This window comes from Mercenaria mercenaria, unplaced genomic scaffold (genome assembly GCF_021730395.1).
Source record: "Mercenaria mercenaria strain notata unplaced genomic scaffold, MADL_Memer_1 contig_3417, whole genome shotgun sequence".
Lineage (NCBI taxonomy): Eukaryota > Metazoa > Mollusca > Bivalvia > Venerida > Veneridae > Mercenaria > Mercenaria mercenaria.
This window is the reverse complement of record NW_026461552.1, coordinates 41,354-63,635: the sequence shown is the minus strand read 5'-3', so window position 1 is coordinate 63,635 and position 22,282 is coordinate 41,354. Positions and strand designations below refer to the sequence as shown.

General features: G+C 28.3%; 1 protein-coding gene across 4 annotated transcripts in view; it reads right to left on the bottom strand.

Annotated features, from left to right (window-relative positions):
• Positions 1 to 22,282, bottom strand: part of LOC128553042 (paramyosin-like) — a 64,413-nt gene that overhangs the window by 8,310 nt on the left and 33,821 nt on the right. For 2 of the 4 annotated variants that reach the window (XM_053534149.1, XM_053534151.1), the window contains exons 6-7: positions 21,701 to 21,847; positions 18,837 to 19,034 (exon numbers count right to left, since the gene is read on the bottom strand). In XM_053534149.1, coding sequence (XP_053390124.1) covers positions 18,837 to 19,034; positions 21,701 to 21,847 — 345 coding nt within the window. Of the gene's footprint in view, positions 1 to 15,583; positions 16,164 to 18,836; positions 19,035 to 21,700; positions 21,848 to 22,282 lie in introns of all 4 variants that reach the window. The other 2 variants (XR_008369235.1, XM_053534150.1) reach the window with 2 other exon arrangements.

The following is a 22,282-nucleotide window of genomic DNA, read 5'->3' as shown; positions in this document are numbered from 1 at the left end:
ATTTTCCTGTCTTTCTTTTTAAGTTTAAGAATTATTTCAGCTAAATCATCAAGTCGTTTTGTTGTAGAAACTTCAAAGCAGATAAATTGTCAAAAAAACCCCTTTTTGTTCTAGCTAATTGTGTTTCTTGTTTAAAGAAAACATTTTTTACTTTTGTAATTTCTTCAGCATTAGTGGTAATTTCTTCGACATTAGCGTTATTGCTTTAGTATTAGCAGTAATTACTTGGGTATTAGCAGTGATGATTCTCCTTGTTTATCTGATATTTTAACTACAGAGTCTAAATCATTTATTTTTTTTAATTTGATCTTTAAATTTAAATCTTAATTGCTTCAGTATTAGCAGTAATTAACTCTCCTTGTTTACTGATTTTTCAACTACAAAGTCCAGATCATTTATTATTTTTTTTAATTTTATCATTAAATTCATTAATATCTTCTTGTAATTTTTTTGTAATATTACTTAATTCTGCATATTTTAAAATTTTGACGGTTGTCAACAATACTAATCCAATTTCGAATTTGTTTTTTAAAGTCATCTATTTTAGAATTAATTTCTTTTTTAAAGTCATCTAATGCTGTATCATGATCATCACCTCTTTGTGAAGCTGCCTTTTCCCGTTCAGATTTATTCTGCAAATTATATTTTAAAATAATTCTAATAAATCTTATGCTTTTTTTCAGTTCATATTTAGTTTATTTATTTCTGTTTGATTTCTAACTGATACATATTTTGTAAATTTTTCTCAGCTTCAATAATCTTGTCTTTTAGCTCTTCATGTTTAATCATACTATCTTTTAATTCTTGAACTTGATGTATAAAATGTTTAAATTGACTCGAAATACTTCTTTTATGTTGTCATCGTCAAATCAGATTTCTCTTCAAGTTCTTTAATAAATCAGCCATAGCTTTCATTTCTTCTTCAATTTTACCTTGTAATTGATTAATTAAAAATGAATTCTTTTTAAAACTTTTGTTAATTCTTCAAAATTCTTTACTTCTACTTCTGTGTTGTTTATAGATTTGATATCTTCAAGATTAAGTCATCTATTACACTTTGAACTTTTTTAAACAAAAATCGTCTTGAAACTTTCATCGTTGGGTTTATCTGGATTTCCTAGGTTGATTATTTCATTACCTCCCATATCAATGCTCTGTTCATTGTGTTATCAAGTTCCTTATTTCTGTGAAGATACGATTCCGTTTCCTTTTAAGCTTTTTGAATTGCTTTTAGTAGCATAATCACTTAAATCAATATCAAATTTAACTTTACTTATACGTCAGGTTCACTTATTTGTTTTACATCATTAAAAACTCCCATTATATAATTATTATATATTACCAGTAAAGTTTTTTTTAAAAACTTCCTTGGTTTGTCAATAAATAAGAAATCATATTTTGATTTGTTGCATTTCAAAAGTATCACGATCTATATTTTGTTCATTACAAATCATATCATTTTCTCGTTTACCTGACTTCAAATAAAATATAATGTGAACGTTAATTCGAATATCTTTTGGTGTTTTAAAAGTAAGACTGACTTAAATAAATAACACAACAGTTTTGTGACGTCCTTGATAAGTATTTTGTTATTTCATTTTAACTTTTTTTTCTTCACATACAAAATCATCAAAAATTACTACTTTTTGTTTTTTTGATTCAAGATTCTCACAAGGTTCAATTTGGGTTGGGATCAGCTGAATATTCAAGTATTTTATTTGGATCTACTTTAATTTTTTTGCAATTTGATTTAATTTGTTAATTAAATCCTGATATTTAGTTTGTTCATTTTTTTTAGCATATAATATAATTTATCATAATTATAAATTTTCGAATAACTTTTAATTATTTTTTTTTTCCAGACCCTACATCACATAAACTTCTAAAACAGAATCGGCTAAAAGGATAACGTTGTTTAAAGTTTTTGGGTTTTTATCATTTTTGTTTCATAATTTAATTTCCTTTAATATAAAAACTTTTTTTTTATATTATTTTACTTTTCTTACTTATTTTATATTAATTTACATTATCTTACATTATTTTAAAATTAAATTTACATTATCTTACATTATTTTATTTTATTTACATTTTTTATTTTATTTTACATTACTTAATTTTTTTTAATTATTTCTTATTTACTTATCTTACATTATTTACATTATTTTACTTTTACTTACATAATTTTAATTTTTTAACCTTACTACATATTTATAAAATCAATCGAAACTTAATGAAACGAAATAAGAAAAAAATTATTTGGGGCAAAAGAAAAAGATTTTTAGAGAAGAAAAATGAGAGAAAAAATAAAAAAGCACAAAATCGGGATAGTATACTGAAATTTATAACCAATTACTGAAAAAATAAAAGTCAAAAAGAACAATTAAAATCATTAAAAGCATACCTGGAAAAAAAAAACAAAAAGCGTTACTTCCAAAAAAGTTTTTTTGATAAAAAAAAAGAAGAAAACAAAAAAAATTGGCAGAGATATTGAAGAACCACCACCTCGAACTACAAAAACCTTTAAACCCACAAAAACTAACGAAAAAGAGTTGATAAAATACGGGAAATTATTTAACAGAAAAAAAAATTCCTAAGAATCAGAAGAACTGGGAGCAAGACCAAAAGAAAAGGAAATACCAAAATAGTTTTGGGATGCTTTTCTGGATAAGATGTTTTTAGAAAATATGAATTTTTAAAAACCGTCTGAATGTTTGACTTTTTTACTGCAGATAATCAAATCCAGATAAAAAAGTAAGACGACTTAAAGCACAATAGATAATTTTTTTCGGGAGATTTAAAAAAATTAAAGGGTTAAAAAACTGGCAAATAAAATTTCAAAAGTCCAAATAAACAAAAAGAAAAAAAGAATTAAAACATCCCAAGACAATTAAATAAAACAAAACCGGTTAAAATAAATTTTCTGGTATTTTCTACTAAAAAAAAAGGAAAAGGAAAAATATCAAACCCCATAAAAGTTTTACCAAATGGACAATATGTATTTAAATTTTTAACTTAAAAAAATTTTATGGCAAAAAAAATTTAAATTTCCCAAAGGGATAGAAAACGAAAGGGAATAATTTAAACACAAAAGTAATGATTTTTAAATTGATTTGATTATAAAAGTAAACAATAAAAAACAATTCAATTCATTCAAAAAAAATATTCAAAATAACAAAAAAGTCGGTTTACCTACAATAAAAGATCTATAAAATTTAAAAAAAGAAAATTAGGGAAAAGGGTTAAGACGTTTGTCCAGTAATCCAAAAAAATTTGGGTTTTAAATATTTGGGATTTAATTTTGTGTTCAATTAATGCTGGAAATAATAATAAAGAACTAAAAAATAAAGGTTTTAGAAAAATTTGATGAACTTTTAAAAATAAAACTTGTTACCAGAAAAACATAAAATTTAAAATAAAAATTTTTTTTCTTGAAATAAAAAATGGAAAAAAAATATTAATTTCTAAAACAGTTAAAGATAATAAAAATACTCCAGTGATTTTACAATAAATTTAGTCTTTCTTTAATTTTAAAAAAAAAAACTTATTTTGTTGGGGATAGTTTTAACACAGACCTACTTTTGCATAAATTTGATGAATATGACAAAAAAAAGAATTCTTTATCATAATGAAAGGTTTTTGGAAAGATTTTATATTTAAAAGGGTTTCTTACAGCTACACAGATATTAATAATTATTTTTAAAGGGAAACATTAATAAGTAATATATTTTAATTTAAAAAATCAAAAATTTGCCCCAATAATTTGGAATTTTTTTTAAGTATTTTTAGATTTTATTTCAATTACAGAAATTTTAAGTTGTTTTGGAAATATAATTTTCATACATTGCTTGGATTTGAGAAAAAAAATTGGAAAAACTAAAGGGGGAACAAAAACACCAAATATAACTAACTCTGGGAAAAATTTTACTTCATTGTGATCTTATTGAAAATTCACTTGTTGATGGAAATTTTCATGTTTAAAAACATGCTTTAATACTGAAATTTAACAAGATTATCCATTTAAAAAAAAACCACAAAGATTTGGGGAAAATCTAAATTAATAAATTTTTTTAAAAATTTCATTAAATTATATTACAGATGATTTGGTAGAATAATTAATTTAATGGGGTTGAAAAAAGTTTACAAAAATTTTAAAAAAAAAATTTGAAATTATAAATTTTAGTTTTTATAATGTACAAAAAGTTTATGACAAAAAAAAGGAATATTTATTTATGTTATGCTCACACGGGAGAAGAAATCAACACTGACGGTATTTTTGACATTTTAAACGAAATTTCTTTCAAGCGGAGTTGCATCTTCAATTACACCTAAAAAAAAAGCTTTGGAAACACAGGAAAACGCACTTGAAAGGGGGAACAAAAAAGGTTGGAAACAGAAGTGGAAATTTAGCTGTAAAAAAATTTTTTTAAAAACTTAAAAAGAAACCTGCTCCGGCTTTTGGTAATTTAATTGCTAAGGAATTACAAGAAAAGAATAATAAATAATAATAAAAATAATAATAAAAATAATAAAAATAAAATAAAAATAAAAAAAAATAATAATAATGAGGGGGAATTCAATGAAATAAATAAATATTGTCGGGATCGGGGAACGTAAAACTTTTAAAACAGTTTAAATTTTAAAAAAACTAAATTAATTTTAATAAAAAAAAATAAAAACAAAAATAAAAACTAAAAAAAAAAAAAATTTTAACTTTAATAAAAAAATAAAATAAATATAATAATCATGTTTAAACAAAAGAATTTTGGAAAGATACAACAACCCCTTTTCAATTAGATCCCTTTTTAAATATCGCCCCGGGGAAAAAAAGTTAAGCAAAAAAAAAAACGATACCCTTTTACAATTAATGATAGAAGTTAAATTTTTTTGATTTTTTTTAAGGTTTTTTTTGAAGTAAGTTAAAGTAAATAAGCTTAAAAAAGGTAATAATTAGAGGAAATGATAAATTTGTTTTAAATTTAATAAGCAGCTTTCTTAATTGATCATTAAGGTTAAAAAAAATGGAAAAAATTGTATATGTTTTGTAATAATTTATAAAAGGTTGTAAATGTAAAGATTTGGTTGAACTACTAGGATTTGCAAAATCAACGGGAAAAAAAAAATGATTTTATTTTTTAGATACTGGCGTACACTAAACCAGAAAAACCGAAGATAAATAAAATTCTGTTTTGCATAGAAAGGCATTAATCCACGGTGGAAAGAATAAATGCAAAAATTCCTTTAAAAAAATTTTTCATTTTTTCGGGGCTAGAAACAAATTTTACCTCCAAGTCAAATTCAAATAACACTGCAGCTGACAGATAGATGTTAATTTTTTAGAGCTAATGCGCTGATCCATGGGGAAATTGTAACAAAAAAATTCATGGTTCCACTTTTAAAATTTTTAATAAATTTTGGGGGTTTGATCAAATTACTACTGAAGTTTAAAAAACAAGATGGTCATCCCTTAGGGAAATGATGACCAACAACATACACAACAAAATAATATAACTTTTAGAATAACGCTGGTGTAAAAAAACCACAACATTATTTGTTTATTTACAACGACCTGATAAAAGTAATTCACAAGAACATAACCCACTTTATAGATACATTTAAATTAATCAGCAAATAAATTTGCATTTTGACCCTTTTGCGTTTTGAATTTGGGAAAGGGGTGTTTTTTACCAAAACAAAATACCAATATACAAGAAAAAAATGAATGTAATTAATTATTAAAAAAACAAAAAACAAAACTACGAAGCCGCTAAATAATAAAAACTTTAATATTTTATTGGATTTATTCATTTTAACTTGGGAAATAAAAAGGAAAACTACAATGACCCTAACATATTACATAACAGCTAAATTAAATTTCCCACAGCTAAAATATTCGTGTTTACGAAATTTGTATATAAGGAAACGTTGAAATAAATCATTAAATGAACTTTTATGTTTAAATAAAAAAATAAAAATAAAAATAATATAAATATATAATTCAAAAATTTATTTTGAATAAAAATTAACCTTCAGAGGAAAAAAGAAAAATTTCCCGACCCTACAACAACAAAATCCACATACTTTTAGATTAAAACATGAACAATTACGGGGAAACTTCCCTTTATTTTTTAACAAAACACAATTAATAAAATTTAAAAAAGCTTTTGCAAATAATAAGGATTAGAAATTACTTTTCAAAGAAACAAATTCCATCAAGGTCAAAATGGGGATTTTGGGAGTTTTGGGGGCTTTTTTAGGAAAAAAAAATTCTTCCAATGGCACAAAAATACTCCAAAAATATTACCCCTTTTTAGGCATTGGTGCTTTGTCCGGGGCTGCCATACTGGGTTTTTAAAATACTTGGAAAGGAGATTTCAGTAGCTAATGATAAGAAAATATGATATCACCATTTTACCCTAAAAAAGAAAGCAATTAGAGGCTGGGGGATTAAATTAAACAAAAAACAAAAAAAAAAGGGGGGTTTTTTTAGAGGGTTGGGCTGCTACAGAATCCCTTTGTTTACTCTTTTTTTAATGGAAAAGGACTACAGTTTTGATTCACAACGGAACCTTAAGACAATTCCCATAGTAAAAAAAAAAAAAAATTTATAAAAAAACCTTTTTCAACTTTGAAATTGAACAATGGTAAAACTTAAAAATTAAAAATTTTAGGGGTTTTTAGAAAATAATTTATTAAAATTAAAAAAAAGGACGAGTTGAAAAAAAAATTTTGGGATGACTCTTTTGTCCTGAACACTTTGGGGTTTGTTACTTTAATTAAAAACTCCGATCCATTGACTTCCCCCCCAAAAGAAGTAATTAATATAACCAAATTTAAAATACAACAATTTCAAATCAAGACAAAACAAAAGCTTTTGGATATTATTTGGGTTTTTTTTCATTTAAAAATTTTCAAATAAAGTACCGTTGTATATTTTTGAAAAAACAAAAATTCATAATCAAAAGTAAAAGAACAAACTATTATAAATTTTTTTAATAAAAAAGGGCATTTATTTAACGGAATAATTAATATAATGGAAATTCAATAAATAAATGAAAAGTAAATAAAAAAAGAAAAACAAATAGAAAGGGAATTAATAAAAAAACCTCCATTTTTTTAACATTTATACTCAAGATACTATAGTGGATTATTTCAAAAGGAAAACTGTAAATCTATCCTGGTTTTGTTCAAAATGTAATAAAGAAAATTAATTTTAATTGCACTTTAATATTCTTGTTGATGCAATTAAATTAGATAAGGGGGAACTAAATTACAACTAAAAAAAAAAGAAAAGTAATCTTTAAAGTTATCATGTAAAAAAAAAAACAGAAAAAATAATCATTTTTATTAATTATGCAAATGAATTTAAAATAAAATGTTTTTATATTTTTCTTTAAAACGTTTTGAATATCATTAACAATTTTTGGGTTTTATAATCTAATAAAAAATTTAATAAAAAATTAATAAAAACTTTAAAAAAACTTTTAATTAATTTTTAAAAAACTAATGTATCAATACCTTTTCAAAATATACTTTTTTTGTCAAACATGATAAAGATGTTTTTTTTTTATAACATAACTGGAAAATTTTGTTTATTAGAACGAAAAACTTTAAAAGGGGTGATTACTTTTTGGGTTAATTAAACAAATATCTTTTTAATTTTTATGACTATTTTTTTCTTAACAAAAATTTTTTTAAATTTCCTTTTTTTTTTTAACATTAACCATTTTTTAAAAAATTAATACATTTTACTTTTTAATCCCAAATTCAACAAAGGAATGCCCCCAGCTTCTCTTAAATTTTCCAATTACTTTTTTTTTTACTACGAAATAAAATTTTGAGTTTTACGTAACACATTATCAAATAAATCTTTTTCTTTATAAAAATCCCCCCATAGCTCTTTTGGGTTTTAATTTCATAACATAATGAATCATTCATAAACAATAATTTACTTACCCTCGTACTTTTCCTTAATAAATTTTAATGAAAATAACATTTAAAAATTTTGAAAATCAGAAACACATTCCAAAAAACAAGGGCTGTTTTAAAAACAAATTTTTTATTCATAATACCAAAAAGGTTAATTAACTCGTTGAAAATAACAAATGAAGGTTTGGCATGATTTTAAAAAAAAATATTTTCATCATGATTTAATTTTAAAATTAACCCCTTTTTCGAAATTCTCCATCGTCTTTCCGAATACAGAATTTTCATTAACTTAAAAAACTTTTTCAAATGAATTTTTTTTCTTTTGACTTTTTTTGTATTAAAAAACAAATACTTTTTTTTAACCAAGGGCTTTTGTCAAAGTTAATATTTTTTGTATTTTTGTTACTTTTTTAAACCCCAATTGTGTATTTTGTTTAAGATTTTTAAAATAACTACATAATTTTTTTTTTTTCATTAAAGTTTGGAACCAACTTCTTTACAATTTCTTTTTCCTATTTCAAATTTTTTTTAATATTTTTACTTAACAAAAGCCGTCTGGAAATAATTTTTTCGGGCTAAAGGGAAATCGTGTGGGTTTTTTGTAATTCTTTTTTTATATTCAAGGCACATCAACTATAAAGTTAGTTTTAAACCTTTGCAATTAAATTTTTTAAATTTTTTTCGGATATAAATTTTAAAATTTCCAAGGGGAAAGGTTTACACATCCCAACCGTAAAGTTATTGCTCGAGTACATAATTTTTGCTTTCTTTTTTTTTGAATTTTAAACTTTCATAATTTTATTGTTTGCTTTACTGTACTGTTTGAAATAACTTATTTCCCCCTCTCAGTCCTTTTCAAAAAAAATACATTCCCAAAATCATTATTTAAAACTACTTAATTCCCGTCATTTTTAACATTGCATCCCAAGCTAACCCAGGACACAAAATAATGACAAAGGGTCAATCTTTGTACTCTAAAAAATAATTTTCTAAAATTTTTTAAATACTCACTAAAAGAAACATCAGTTTTTTTAAATAAGATCATGATATTCTCCCATTGTTTTAATTTTTTAAAATTTTTCCAGATATTTTTTTGCATGTTCGTATTTTATATCAAAATATTAGTTTCATTAAAATTGAATAAAAATCTTCTTTAGAAGGTAATTCTGTTTCTTTGAATTTTTTAAATGAACCAGAACAATGGATAAACACCTTTTTTTTTAATAATTCTAGTGTAACCAAGGTTTCCCGCTTCGCAATGTATTCAAAATTTTTGAGAAAAATTTAAATTCTGAATATTTTTACTAGGGTTTTCCCCAAAGATTGAACAAAATTGAAAAGAAACAATAAAGACCAATCAAAATCAAAATCCATATATCTTTCCAATTGTTAGAATAACATTAAATTTTTTTTTTGAATTTCCCTATTTTGTTGCATAATAAAAAAGCCGTCATAACCTCTTAAATTATGAAAAAAAAACAGGAATTTTAAAAGTTTAGTTTAAAATTAAAATTACATTCGATGAGCACTTTCCCTGAATTTTCCTTATATACAGGGTCTCTTACTTTGATTGAATCTTTTTATAATTTTTTTCACAAAATACAAAAATTTTTTTTTTTTAAATTCACTTTCTCTTTTTAGACATTCCAAATCTTTGTTAAAATTTCTTTAAATAAATTTTTTTTACAAAATTCCTCTTCCTCAACATTTTTTTTTAAAAAACTTTTAAAAATGCAATTTGGGCCCTATAATCGGGTTGGTTTAGTAATTATCGTCAAACAAAACAACTTTATACCGAAAACCCCAAACTATTGATTTTGATATGGTTCAGTAAAAAAATTTAGTTATGGGAAAGCGTTTAAAAATTTTTTTTTATTTATTCAAAATCAATAAATTAAAAAGGTACTGCTAACCCTTTATAAAATTTTTTTAAAATTTTACTTACTTTCCCCCTTTTGGCATTTTTACCCCTTGGTACCATTAAAACTAAAAAATTTGGATATGTTCATTTAAATTTTTTCTTAGTAAAATTTTGTAAGCAACTTTACAAAAAAGTTTCTGTTTGTATTTTTTTTTTTGTTTTTCATTAATCTTTAAAGTCTTTTTTTCCAAACATAATTTTGGGCTACGTTCTTGAGGGTTTTACAGTCATCATCATTATTTTTTTCATTTATTTTTTCATTTATTTTATCATTTTAATTACAACATGTCACATGTTCTTTGTAATGATATTTTGATAGTACAAAGATAAATTCCCGTAGTTCTTCATATCCAAATATTTAAAAGATATTCATTTAAACTTCTATTTTAGATATTTATTTTAAAGTAACAGGGAAATTTAATTCCAGTATAATCAAGACGTTTATAATTTTTTTATTTCGAAACTCATAGGTTTTTTTTTAACAGGAATTTATAAGCAAATGAAACCACTAAAACATTTATTATCACGTTCTTTATATTTATTAATCCTTTCATTAATTTTAGTTTTTTTTGGTAATTCAAATAACTTAAAACACCAATGGACTATACTTATATCTATTTATAAAGACATCAACGACTCTATCCCCCCTCCTTCAAAATCCCCTTTCCAATTCTATTTTTTTTTCACAAAAGCTTGAGTAAATTTTTTTTTATTTCGTTTGTTTAATAATTTCTAAAGCCTTTTATTGAAATAATTTTAATATTGTATCATTTTTTCCTTTTTGCAAAAGATTTTTTTTAAAAAACTTTATTTTTATACCTTTTAAAATTTTAATTTTAATTTAAGTATTTCATAAGAGTCGTTTAAGTTAAATATAATTGATTCTTTGGATCTTGTCTATATTAATTTTAATTTCAAATTTCTTTTAATATTGTTTTGTAGTCTCCGATTTCCACTAATATTTTAATTAGAAAAAAATCTCAAGCAAAAAAGGATTAAAAAAAATAAATTAAAAAAAAAAAAAAAATAAATAAAGTTTAAATTTTCTTTAAAAGAAATAAAATATTTAAATTTAATCTTTTTCCCTTTTAAATTTTGATATTCCACATTTTTACTCTTGTCCCTTCACAGCACTTTTTTTTTAAAACCCATTTAATACCAAATTCTTTAGATCTTTGTAATGCTTTTATATTTTTTTCTTCATTTTACACAACGGTTTCAATAACTTTTTAGGATTTTTTTTTTTCGATAATTATTTGGTCTGGGGCAATCACTAACCTTCGGCATTTTTCTTCAGTTTAAAAGACAAAACCCCAAATCCCCTTCAAATAAATTCTTTTACGAAGATAAGGATCTATAACATTTTTTTAATTTTTCAATACATGATTTTTTAAAATTCATCCTAACTATTTGATCAATTTTGATTTAATAACATTTCTTTTTTTAAAACTTTCTTTATGAATTTTCATCTGGGTTCATTATTTCCCTAAAAATGCTAATAATTTTGGGATAACATTCTATCTACCTTTCTATTAACCACTATAAAATTACGAAAAAAATCTTTAAAAACGCACCCAATGAAATTATAGATTTGAGAAATTTGTTTATATTACTATACTTTTGAATAAGATTTTAAAGTCATTTTTTTCTAAATTGTTATCAACTGTTAAAATTTTAATACCTTCTTGAAACATTCTGTTAACCATTCTTCGTGTAATTTGTGTAGTTTTTCTAAATAATCTAAACCAACTTTGTTTTCTTCCGTTCTGTTTCTTTTTGAAGTCTTTTAAAACATATTTCTGGTCGGTTTTAACATAAACAAATCCATCAATTGGGTTTTTTTCCATATGGTTTTATAATATGATCAGTTAAGAAAAGATTGTATACTGCCCACTCGGGGTCATTTATAACACCATTGTCGTGATGTTGTTTTGTAAAAACGTTACTGTTAGTTAAATAACAACGTTCAAGTACAGAAACACCATCAAACTGTTTAGCAGAAGATAACATTTTTATATGACTATTTAAAGTTGTTAGCTGAAAAGGAAATAAATATTTGGAAGGTTCTTGAGCAGCAAGTTCAAAAAGGTTATATGAATTATAATTTGCGAAGCTGGAACCTTCGTTGCATGTGGATCCATAACATTTTGCCATTCGTGAATTGGTTCTGGAATTATATTAAAATTAGGATTATATTCTTTAATAATATCTAAAAACGTACTTTTTCCTGATGCAATATTACCTTCAACTGATATAATTTTTCTCATTTATATAAAATACTTATAGAAAAAATCTTTAATTAAAGTTAAAGTTAATACAACTCTTCTTCTTTTTTACTTTTATATCCGTTAAGTTTAAATTCCTTCATGTGCATTTCAAGAGGTGTTGAATAATTTTTTTCTTTCTGCATTTCTAATAGTATTGTAAAAATATCCTGAATAACTTTATTTGGATCATCTTCATTTACTTTTCCAATCCGTGCTTTTGTTATAAGTTGTTTTATTTTATGATGATGTGATTTTAAAATAAATTTCTTGTCGTCAAGTTTTAGTCTGTTAGTAAATATGGTAATTACTGATGGAACAGCGCCAGCAACTGCTACAAATATAGGAATAGTGGAACAAGTGCTAATGCAGCTGAACAACCAAAGACACCTGCTGTAATATATAATCCAGTACTTACTCTCCCACAAAATTTATAACTTTTTCTGTAAGCAGCAGCTAGTTTAGTTAAGTGAATAATTAATTGATCTATTGTTTCTATTCCATTATTATTAGAAATTAATTTTTATTGCTCATTTATATAATTAAACTTTTTATTTCTAAATTAAATTTGTTCAAGATCGCTAAATGGTACCCAACTATTAAATTTTTCACTATAACCTTTCCATTTTACTAAAGCTTGTTTTTTCTTATATCTCGTCTAATAACTTTTTCTATTCTAAAAACTTCTTGTGTAGTAGGTAAAAGTTCTTGTTCATAAAATGAACCTTGAATTATTTCATCATTTAAATCTTTAATAGTGTATGTTCTGGGATTTGTATTATTAATTTTATAAATTATAATATATTCCTCTGTCCAGTTTGGTGTATATCCTTTTTCAAAATGTCTTTTAAGTTTTGCTTAAGCGAACTCGATCACCAATTTTAAATTTTGCTTTGCTCTTTGGTATCTTTAAATCACCATATAAATTAAAGTAAACAGTACCTTTATTTAAGTTTTTACTAGCTTCGGTTGGTGTCATTTTTATACTAGAATGTTTTGTTTTGTTATATTTATCAACCATATCCTGCAAATTATCTAAATAAGTATAAGTATTTTTTGCTGTAAAATATTTCCACATTATTCTTTTTAAACTTCTATTAAATCTTTCTATTACTACAGCCTTTCCTTCATTAAATGTATGGTACATATTAATCTTATTTTTATTCAAAAATGATTCAAACTTTTTATTATAAAATTCTTTTCCTTCATCTACCCATAAATTTTGTGGAATCCTTGCAGTCTTCGGGGACTTTTGTCCCTGAATTCTATCTTTTGGCCGAGCATGAAGCTCATCAGGAGCTGAAGCTCCAAAAATTATTTTTTCAAATGCTTCAGTAACAGATTCTCCAGTTTTATTCTTTAATGGAATAACCCAAGCATATTTACTAAATATATCAATAACGGTTAACAAGTACTTTACTCCTTTATTATATTTTGAAAAAGCTTGCATGTCAACTAAATCAGCTGACCAAGTATCATCAATATCATTAACTATCACTCTTCGTTTCCTAAATTTTCTTTTAATTGGTTTGTGTAATTCTTCTGCTAATTCATCGCTCCAGCGGTAGCTCAGAGTTACCGGCTCTGCAGTGATTCCGGGGGTATACTCTACCCCCTTTTCCCGTTTTTTGATTTTTGTCCCAACCCAAGTTTGTATTTCGTTTTGATAGCTGGTTTTACAACTAAATGTTTTGCAATCTTTTCTCCAAATGTTTTTGATTTAGTTTTATTTAAATTGGAAAGCATTTGTTTATCACATGTACCCTTTTTTACATCACTGTCATAGCAAAAATCATGGTCCATACATACTGCATCCAGTTCATTGACAGGGGGTCCATTATCTAGGGGATTTCCTGGCCCACAATAATTATATCCTGGAAGTGTTAAACCTTTCTTAGGTAATAAAGGTAACATTGCTTTATGGATATCTAATTTACCTCCAGTTTTGTTTTTAACGAATTTTGATTTCGTTTTTCCGCAAGATTTACATTTTGCTTTTATCATTAGCCTCCCATTTTTTGCTGTAACATAGTGAGGATTTATATTATCAGTAAATTTTCTTTCTTTCAAACAATATATTTTATTCTGTAAACTCATCTATATCAAATGTATTTAAATTTAACTTTAAAAACTTTTAATTGGGTTTAAACCTGTGGATTTTAAATTGGCCGACATTGGTCGGTTCGGACCAAGGGTCAAAAGGTCAAATGAGGTTATACTGTTTTCGCACAAACAATTACTTTACTACTATTATTGCCTTATGATTGTACATTTTGTGAAGATTCGTATGCTTCATTAAAGGAAATGTCACTTACATTTTTAGTGCGGGGAAACACGTGACTTACAAAGGCAGATTACACGGAAAAATGGCGGATAATTTCTCCGACTCGTCAGGAAAATGCAGGTATTTCTATTGATAAACATTTGTTTTAGATATTCTAGGGGAGTGAGAGGTGTTTTACATTTCATTACCTCTCATGAACAGACTCAATCAAACCGAGTCTGCTATTATCCTCTTGGTTGCATTATTCGCTTCCAAAGGATCTTTTTACAGATTTTTTTGCCATTTCTAGACGAAATAGACAAATACACTGTATACCGCAAACTGCCAGTAATCCAAGACATATTCTGCATCATGGTTGTCTCTATGCATTTGCCTTCCGACACGCTTTGGTTTTAATTAGATGTTTTAGTGCCGAAGTCGCAGATCATACGCATGGCCTTTTCGTATCGGGAAAGCCACACTGCAGAGTCATTCTGCTTATTCGAGAGAACTTTGTAACGGCATTTATTAAGTCCATTTATTTTATGCTAACTAATGAAATACTGTATTCTATCAGTTAAATTTTTTTATATCTCATCACTCACACTGTGAAAATATGAAATCTATATTTTCACACTGTGAGAGATGTACCTCCGCCCCCTCAAACACAGTGTATGAATTTTAAATTATTTACTCAAAACAGGATGAAAATTGTTGTCGCACTTTTTTCCTTATAGTATATTTATCGATTTAAATTATTTTACCTAATGGGAATTTCATAAAGTTATGCAGCGAAACATAAAACAAAGTGGAACTTTATGTTGTGTGCGTCTTTCTTACGTCACAACACGTCTGACATCATGTCTGTTTGCGCGCGTCTGTTTCCCGCGCTGAGATTAAAAATGTTGCAAAATGCACATCACAACGTAATTGAGCATAAAATAAAAAGAACATTTGTTTGTTTTTCGTGAATATTGAATATATCTCACCTCGTGAAAATATTTGAAATTTCACGCGCTCGTGAAAATATTTGAAATTTTCTCACTTCTCAGTGAGATATATTCCATATTCACTCAAAACAAACAAATATCCTCTATATCTTCCTCCTGCAAAAGGTTCGTCAGCGCTACGATGATACTCAACACATTTTCAGAAACAAGAGAAATGATAAAGTCAAATTTTAGAACTGCAGCATGATAATGTCCTTACTTCACATCTCCATCTTCAGCAGTGTTTCCAGAGCATGGATTCTCACTGGAAGCGTGATATTTTTTGTGCAGAGAGCATCGGCTCGACTTGACCACCGAGTCTCAGAAGGGTTTACGTTTTAGTGCGTTGCCCCATTTCGTCTTTTGAAACTGCGTTCCTTGCCAGTTCTTCGTTAAACGCTAATCATCAGCAATGAAGGAAAAGAAAGGAACATTTATACAGTCCGCTTACAATTTTTCTCTTATTTGATTAGAGCAAATTCCTAGTATCTTATTTTGAATGTAAGGAGATGCATTTTTTCAATTAGTTTTTCCTGTCTTGATATATCGTATAATTTCCCTGTAGGGCCGACACATCGTGGTGACAGGATTCTTTATAACGTGCTTTTTTTTGAGCCAGGAAAACATTCTCCGAATCTGTCACTGGTAGCTCAAATATGAAGGCTTTGTCACTGCTACCAATGCGCCAAAACAAAACGCATTTAGCACAGTATACTTTGTCTTTTGTGATAGATTAATTAAGTCACTACCCGGACAGCCATTTTTCATGCATCGATTTTCGCTGTTTATCACCAAACATTCTGAAAATATGTAAATAAAAGTTTCATATAAATTTAAGAAACTAGGAAATATTATGTAACACCCATCATCCCCTACAACCTCGTATTTTTATTGCGTTTTTGGCCTTTTCGTTTTTTTACTCATATTTGAAGAAAACTTGTAGTCTAAAGAAAGCTTCGTCAGTGTCTCCGAGGCATCATATAACAGTATGTTATTTGATTTGTAGCATCATCAAGTGTAACCGTTGATATTACTCTAAATACCGCGTTTATGTAATAAAATGGGGTAAAATGCAGTCAACCTATAAACATTGTAAAAATGTTTTCTTTTTATTTTCATTTGTGTGTTCTTTCTTGAACGTCCAGAATTAAAATATCCGGACAAATAGAGTCTGTTTCAGTGCCGGTCACGTAAACAAACTTCAACGGTGTTCACTTTTCTCAGATCAAAGCTTATTATATCTTGCATGTATAGAAATACGAATACAATTTATAGAATTAGTACTTACAAAAAGATCTAAAACCACTTTATCATTTATACGAATGACATTCCGTAAAGTGTACCAAAACATTAAACATAAAATGAAGTACACAGTCGCAGCAAAAGAACTTCTTAAAGTAATATTTACACATCTGTTTATTATAGATATGTACTATAAACACATTTAAATATAGAAGCCTTGTCGCAACATAAGTATTTCTACAGTATAAAATAGAATAGTTGTTCCTGTACGTGCACAGCGCCTTTAAAGATTGTGTACGTGTGCAGCGCCATTTCATGGATTCGACATTCTCTTTTTAGCAGCTTTGTTTTTAGCCAGTTCGTTTATGATAAACTAGATACTTGATTAACTTTTCAGTAATTTGTATTTTTTTGTACAAAACTGTGTCGGTTTGTGGATACCGTCACCCCAGAAACTGCGAATGTATTCAAACTTCCCAAATGTTCTCGAAAATACAGGTAAAGGGAACAAAGTATGGCACCGGAGGAAATCGGAAGGTAAGGGACATGTGACAGGATATATTATAACATCTAAAACAAATGTTTGTCTATAGAAATACCTTGATTTTCCTGACGAATCGGGGAAATTATCGGCCATTTTCCCGTGTAATCTGCCTGTGTAAGTCACGTGCTTCCCCACACTGATTTTTAATGCGCAGAAATGGAAATGAATATGTCAAAATTAATGTAAAAATGATAAAACCTTGCACATGAACTTGCCTCATGAGGCTTACAACCTGTTTTGAAGTTTATTGTAATACTTTGAACGGTTCAGAATTATTTTTAACAAACCAACAACTTTTTCACTATTTTCTAATTGAGAATGCGAATAATTTTGTCAAAATGAAAGGCAGAATTATGAAAGATAATATATAAACTGATTATATGACTTTAAAGGTTTGTCTGTTTTCAAGTTACAATACAACATTTCCATTTGTTTTAAAGATGTTCAAAGAAGCATTTTTTTAATTTCAGTCAGGGCTATGGAACTTAGTGTGCAACCTAACACATCTCACATTTGTGCGAAAATTCTATCAAAAGCATGAATTTTGGGAAACTTTCAGAGCGAAAAAGGGGAGAAAATTTTGTCAAAAGAAGAGTCAGGGTTATGGGAGGTGGTATGTAAACTTATCCTATGATCCTTCTAGTATATTGTCATTTTCAACAAGAAAGCTGTTCTAGATCTCTTAATGGAACGGTACAGAGCGTGCCTGGACGGAATAGGACGTGTCGGGACAGGAAAAAGAGATTCCAGAGTAAACGTATGATATGAATACTAGACCTATCAATCTACCAGGACACTATGTTTGTTCTTTAAGAGCATCTAATATATACTCAGCGTCACTGAAAAGTTACCACCTAATATATACCTCTTTACTATTTTATATAATATCGACGTCACTTTTTCATGGCCTGTGCGCGCTGTATTACTCATAGACCCTGTCTGATCATGTCTCCTAACCCATTTCATGACTTTCAGGTGAGAACAGCACATATGACGTGCAATTTCGCGACATGAAAGTTCGGCGTCAACCATGCTAATGGCCTGATGGTGTTTATCGTGCCTTAAACGTGGCATTCTTAGCAAGGATATTCTGGGTTTTTTTTGGACGTATTCCTTTTAGTCTATCGACTAACTTTCAAGTGCGATAAATGACTTGCGATAGAAAATTCGTACATGTCGACATTGCTGGAAAAAGTCATTTTGCACGTGCAGCCCGTGCCTCAAATGGAGTTAATTGAATTTGACAAATCTTAACACCAGTGACGTCTCAGCTGCGTCAAAAATGTAGTCACGTTATGCATTTAACACAGTCCAATACGATTTTTAAAATACAATGGCCATTAGGGTGATAACATTTCAGTGACGCTGAGTATAGAAAAGTTAAAACCAATTAAAACAAGGGAAAATGATTGAAAGAGTAAAGGGTCTGCTACTTGCACTTTAAAATACAACCATATGTATAAAGACATTTTTACATTGTTTCTCTATAAAATGGAGACGATTATGTTTGACGAGAATAATATATTTGAACCTAATTTTCTTTTCTGAATTAGCAACTGGACCGGTCATAACGCTCCATTTACACAGAAATGTGATAAAATAATTTTGATACCATACCATTCATTAATGATTTTATAGTCACCTGGCCTTTGTTACACTTCATATATTTATCATTTCATTTACTCACGTCCAAAACAGCTGTCTCAGCTGTCGTCTCGTTCAGCATTCGCACCAAGTCTTCACTCTGTGTTTTACTCTCTTCTGTTAAGTTTTGATTCACTGAAATATCCAGCTTCAAGGCTTGCTGTTTAATGCGTAGCACCTTACTAACTAAATCTTTATATTCTGTCGTTTCTTCTGTTTCAAACAGGTTAGTGTCTTTTAGCTGAAAATTTAAATACGTTTAATGAACAAATATAAACTGCACTTTATTTGAAGTTCTGTTCAAGATACTTGGTAAATGAAAATAATTTCGCAAATCAATTACTCCGTTCACATAATAATTTTATGAGACTTTATTTTTGTTGCAGACATATGTAATCCTACAATTAAACTTGAAATACCTAAAATATCTGTATCATATTTTGAATGAATCCATTTACTCAGAGCAAATGGGTTTTTACATGGATAATTCGGATATATCGCATAGCCTTCATGAGCTGACTGCACTGTGTTCTGGTCAGTGGCTGTCACGTGAATTTATGTCGACACGTGACAACAAGAGATGACTGTACACCGCTGGAAGATCAAACCTTTCGTCCTGGTTGAGTGATGGTCGCCGCTGCTTGAGGAGTATGGCAACTTTCACTCGCAGTTTTAGATGTATGTCTCTGACGTCAAGACTTGTGTTTTTGGGGTCAATACGGTGTTAAGTTTGTTCACAGTGTTCATGTAGTGCCGAGTTAGATCGAAACACATGTTCTTTCATTCTTGTTTCTAAAAATCTTCCAGTTTCATCTTCATAGTCATTTTTGCATTGTTAACATTTCACTTGATAAACGACCTCACATTTGTTCATCTTGTCTGTCTTATCTTTCAATTGTGTGACCTGCGAGTGAATGGAATAGAATGGCCGATGGTACATATTAACACCATGTTTCTTAAAAAATACTGTGTAAGGCTTCTGATATTCCTCGAATGTAAGGGATGCAGATATTTGGTCCTTTTTTTTGGTCTGATCGTGGTTCTGTTTTATTGTCTTTCTTTTTATTGGGAACATCAAACATCCGCTCTGGATAGCCGTTGGCCCGAGAAGCATATTTGACATGTCCTTTTCATGCTTTCTTGTCCGAATCGTCTGTGACTAGTTTTTCTGCCCGATGGAACAGAGTTCTCACAATAGATTCCTTATATTCTAGATCGTCGTTAGAGTCAAACTGAGGTACTAGTCTGTGTGAGTGGTCTTTCTATACACCTTGACTTTTGTGGAACTGTCATCATTGACATAAACACAAGTGTTCAGAAGTGGAATCTTACCATCCTCCTCGTTTTCTGACTTAAAGTCACGTGATATCCACTGACTAGAACTCAGTGCAGTCAGCTGAAGGCAATGCGATATAGCCGAAATATTAGGTAAAAAATTGCACTGAGTAAATGGATTTATTCAAACTATGAGCAAGCGAACAATCTTCATTGTTGTATTTATATTATGTTACTGGCTATTAAAGACATAACCGCCGAACCGTCTCTACAGAGCATTTACCTAGAAAATCGAAAGCTTCATTCGTAATTATTTCAACGAGGGGTTTATGTGACTCGACACTTGATCATTCTGAGAAAAACAAAAATGTGTTTAGTACTATTCACAAAGTCTTCATAGCATTCTTCTGAAAAGGACAATATGGTGGCCTGTTTTTTATCTGTTTCTAATGATTTTTGAAGATGCTGGTTCATATTGTATTCAAGAGACCAGTTTTGTTCCCCAACTACATCAAAGCAATAGAGCTATAAATTATCATAAAATTTAAAATACTATATATGTTTTATTTATTGCGGTATTTGTTTACATTTAGAAAAATTGAGCATTACATATGGTACTAAAAATACAATTGCATACTTATTAAAAACTGTAACCAATCCGCATGGGAATAATTAAATTAATAATGATAAGCAATATTAAGAGCATAATTATCCGGTAGCAATATGCATGACCAGTACAATCAGAGTAATAATTCATCTGATCACTTCGCGTGAAAGAAACCTTAATCTTAGAAACCTACTAAATATCATGATCCCTCTATTCTTAGACACATTGACTGGGGTCATTTACTGCCCTTGTGAATGTGCATTCAAAGTTTGAATATCAGAAATCAAGTTGTTTCGAAATATTGAGCGGAAAAGGTTTTCGTTTGTATTAAAAGTCACTATGATATTGGCCTATGATCTAAAAATCAATAGGGATCATATACTGCCAACTGTAAATGCGCATGCAAAATTGGAGGGTCACTGGTCAAATCGTTGAGAAACGGCTTTTGTACTGACAATCAGTGTTACCTTGACCTCTGACAAACTAAACCATGCTTTTTGATTAAGAAACCTAAAAATGAAGAGGGTCCCTGTCATCGTAACCTAAGACTCACTGACCACAAAATTAGTAGGGACATCTAATGCTAATAGGTAATGTGCTTGACAAATTAGAAGATCATCTGTCAATGGGCATTGAGCAGAAACGTGTCAACGTACTAGCAGTCATTCTTAAGTTTGACCAACTGACCTTAAGATTAATAGGAGTCGCTCACTGTCCATGAGCAATACTTGTATAAGACCGTGTAAATATTGTTTTTCAATGCAGGCTCAATTTTTTATGTTAACAGTCAATGTGATTTTGACATTTGACCCACATATTTCCAAATTATTAGAAATAATGCATTGCGCATGTGCAATGTCTGCCATGTTTGATAATATTAGGTGACAGGTTTCTCAAGACAATGAGGTGTTTGTTTGTACTTAACAGTCACTGTGACATTGAGCTTTCATCCACTGATATCAAAGTCAGGAGAGGTCATCATATAATCCAGATCGGGCGGATAGAAATAGTTGTCTTATACTTACCTTTTGCAGGTCGTCAGCAACTTCCTTTTGCTGGTTTGATGTATTATCAGCTGAAAGTTCTGTTAACTCTTCGGAGATTCTGGTCTTGCCATCGTTGCTTACCTCATAATCCGTCGAATGCATTAATAGGTTTGTGGATGCTTGTGCCTTTTGTGTAAGAAGTAATAGAGAAGTAATAGAGAAGTCGTTGATTATAACAACAAGAGCTTTAGGAACGACAGAGCGCCTGACTATTCAAAAATATTTACCGATAGAGAAGGGAAACTGATAGAAAAAAGTGAATCCGTTAGAAAAAATGTGTGTATGGAGATGGGGTCGGAGTAATTTGAATTATGCATAAACAACTGCAATTGTGTGTATCAGGGATGCCGATGAGAATGCGAGTATGATGATAAAGATAAAAAGTATGAGACTTATCAGTTAGTGTGCGAAAATATAAAAAGAGGGTGCATGAGGAAATGCATCTATGAGAAATGAAACAAACAGAGGAGATGGCTTTAACAGGAAGGAATAAAAGTCGATTTGAGACGGGTAACGGTAATATTTTGTGATATAAGTTACAGCGAAATAGAAAAGTGTGAC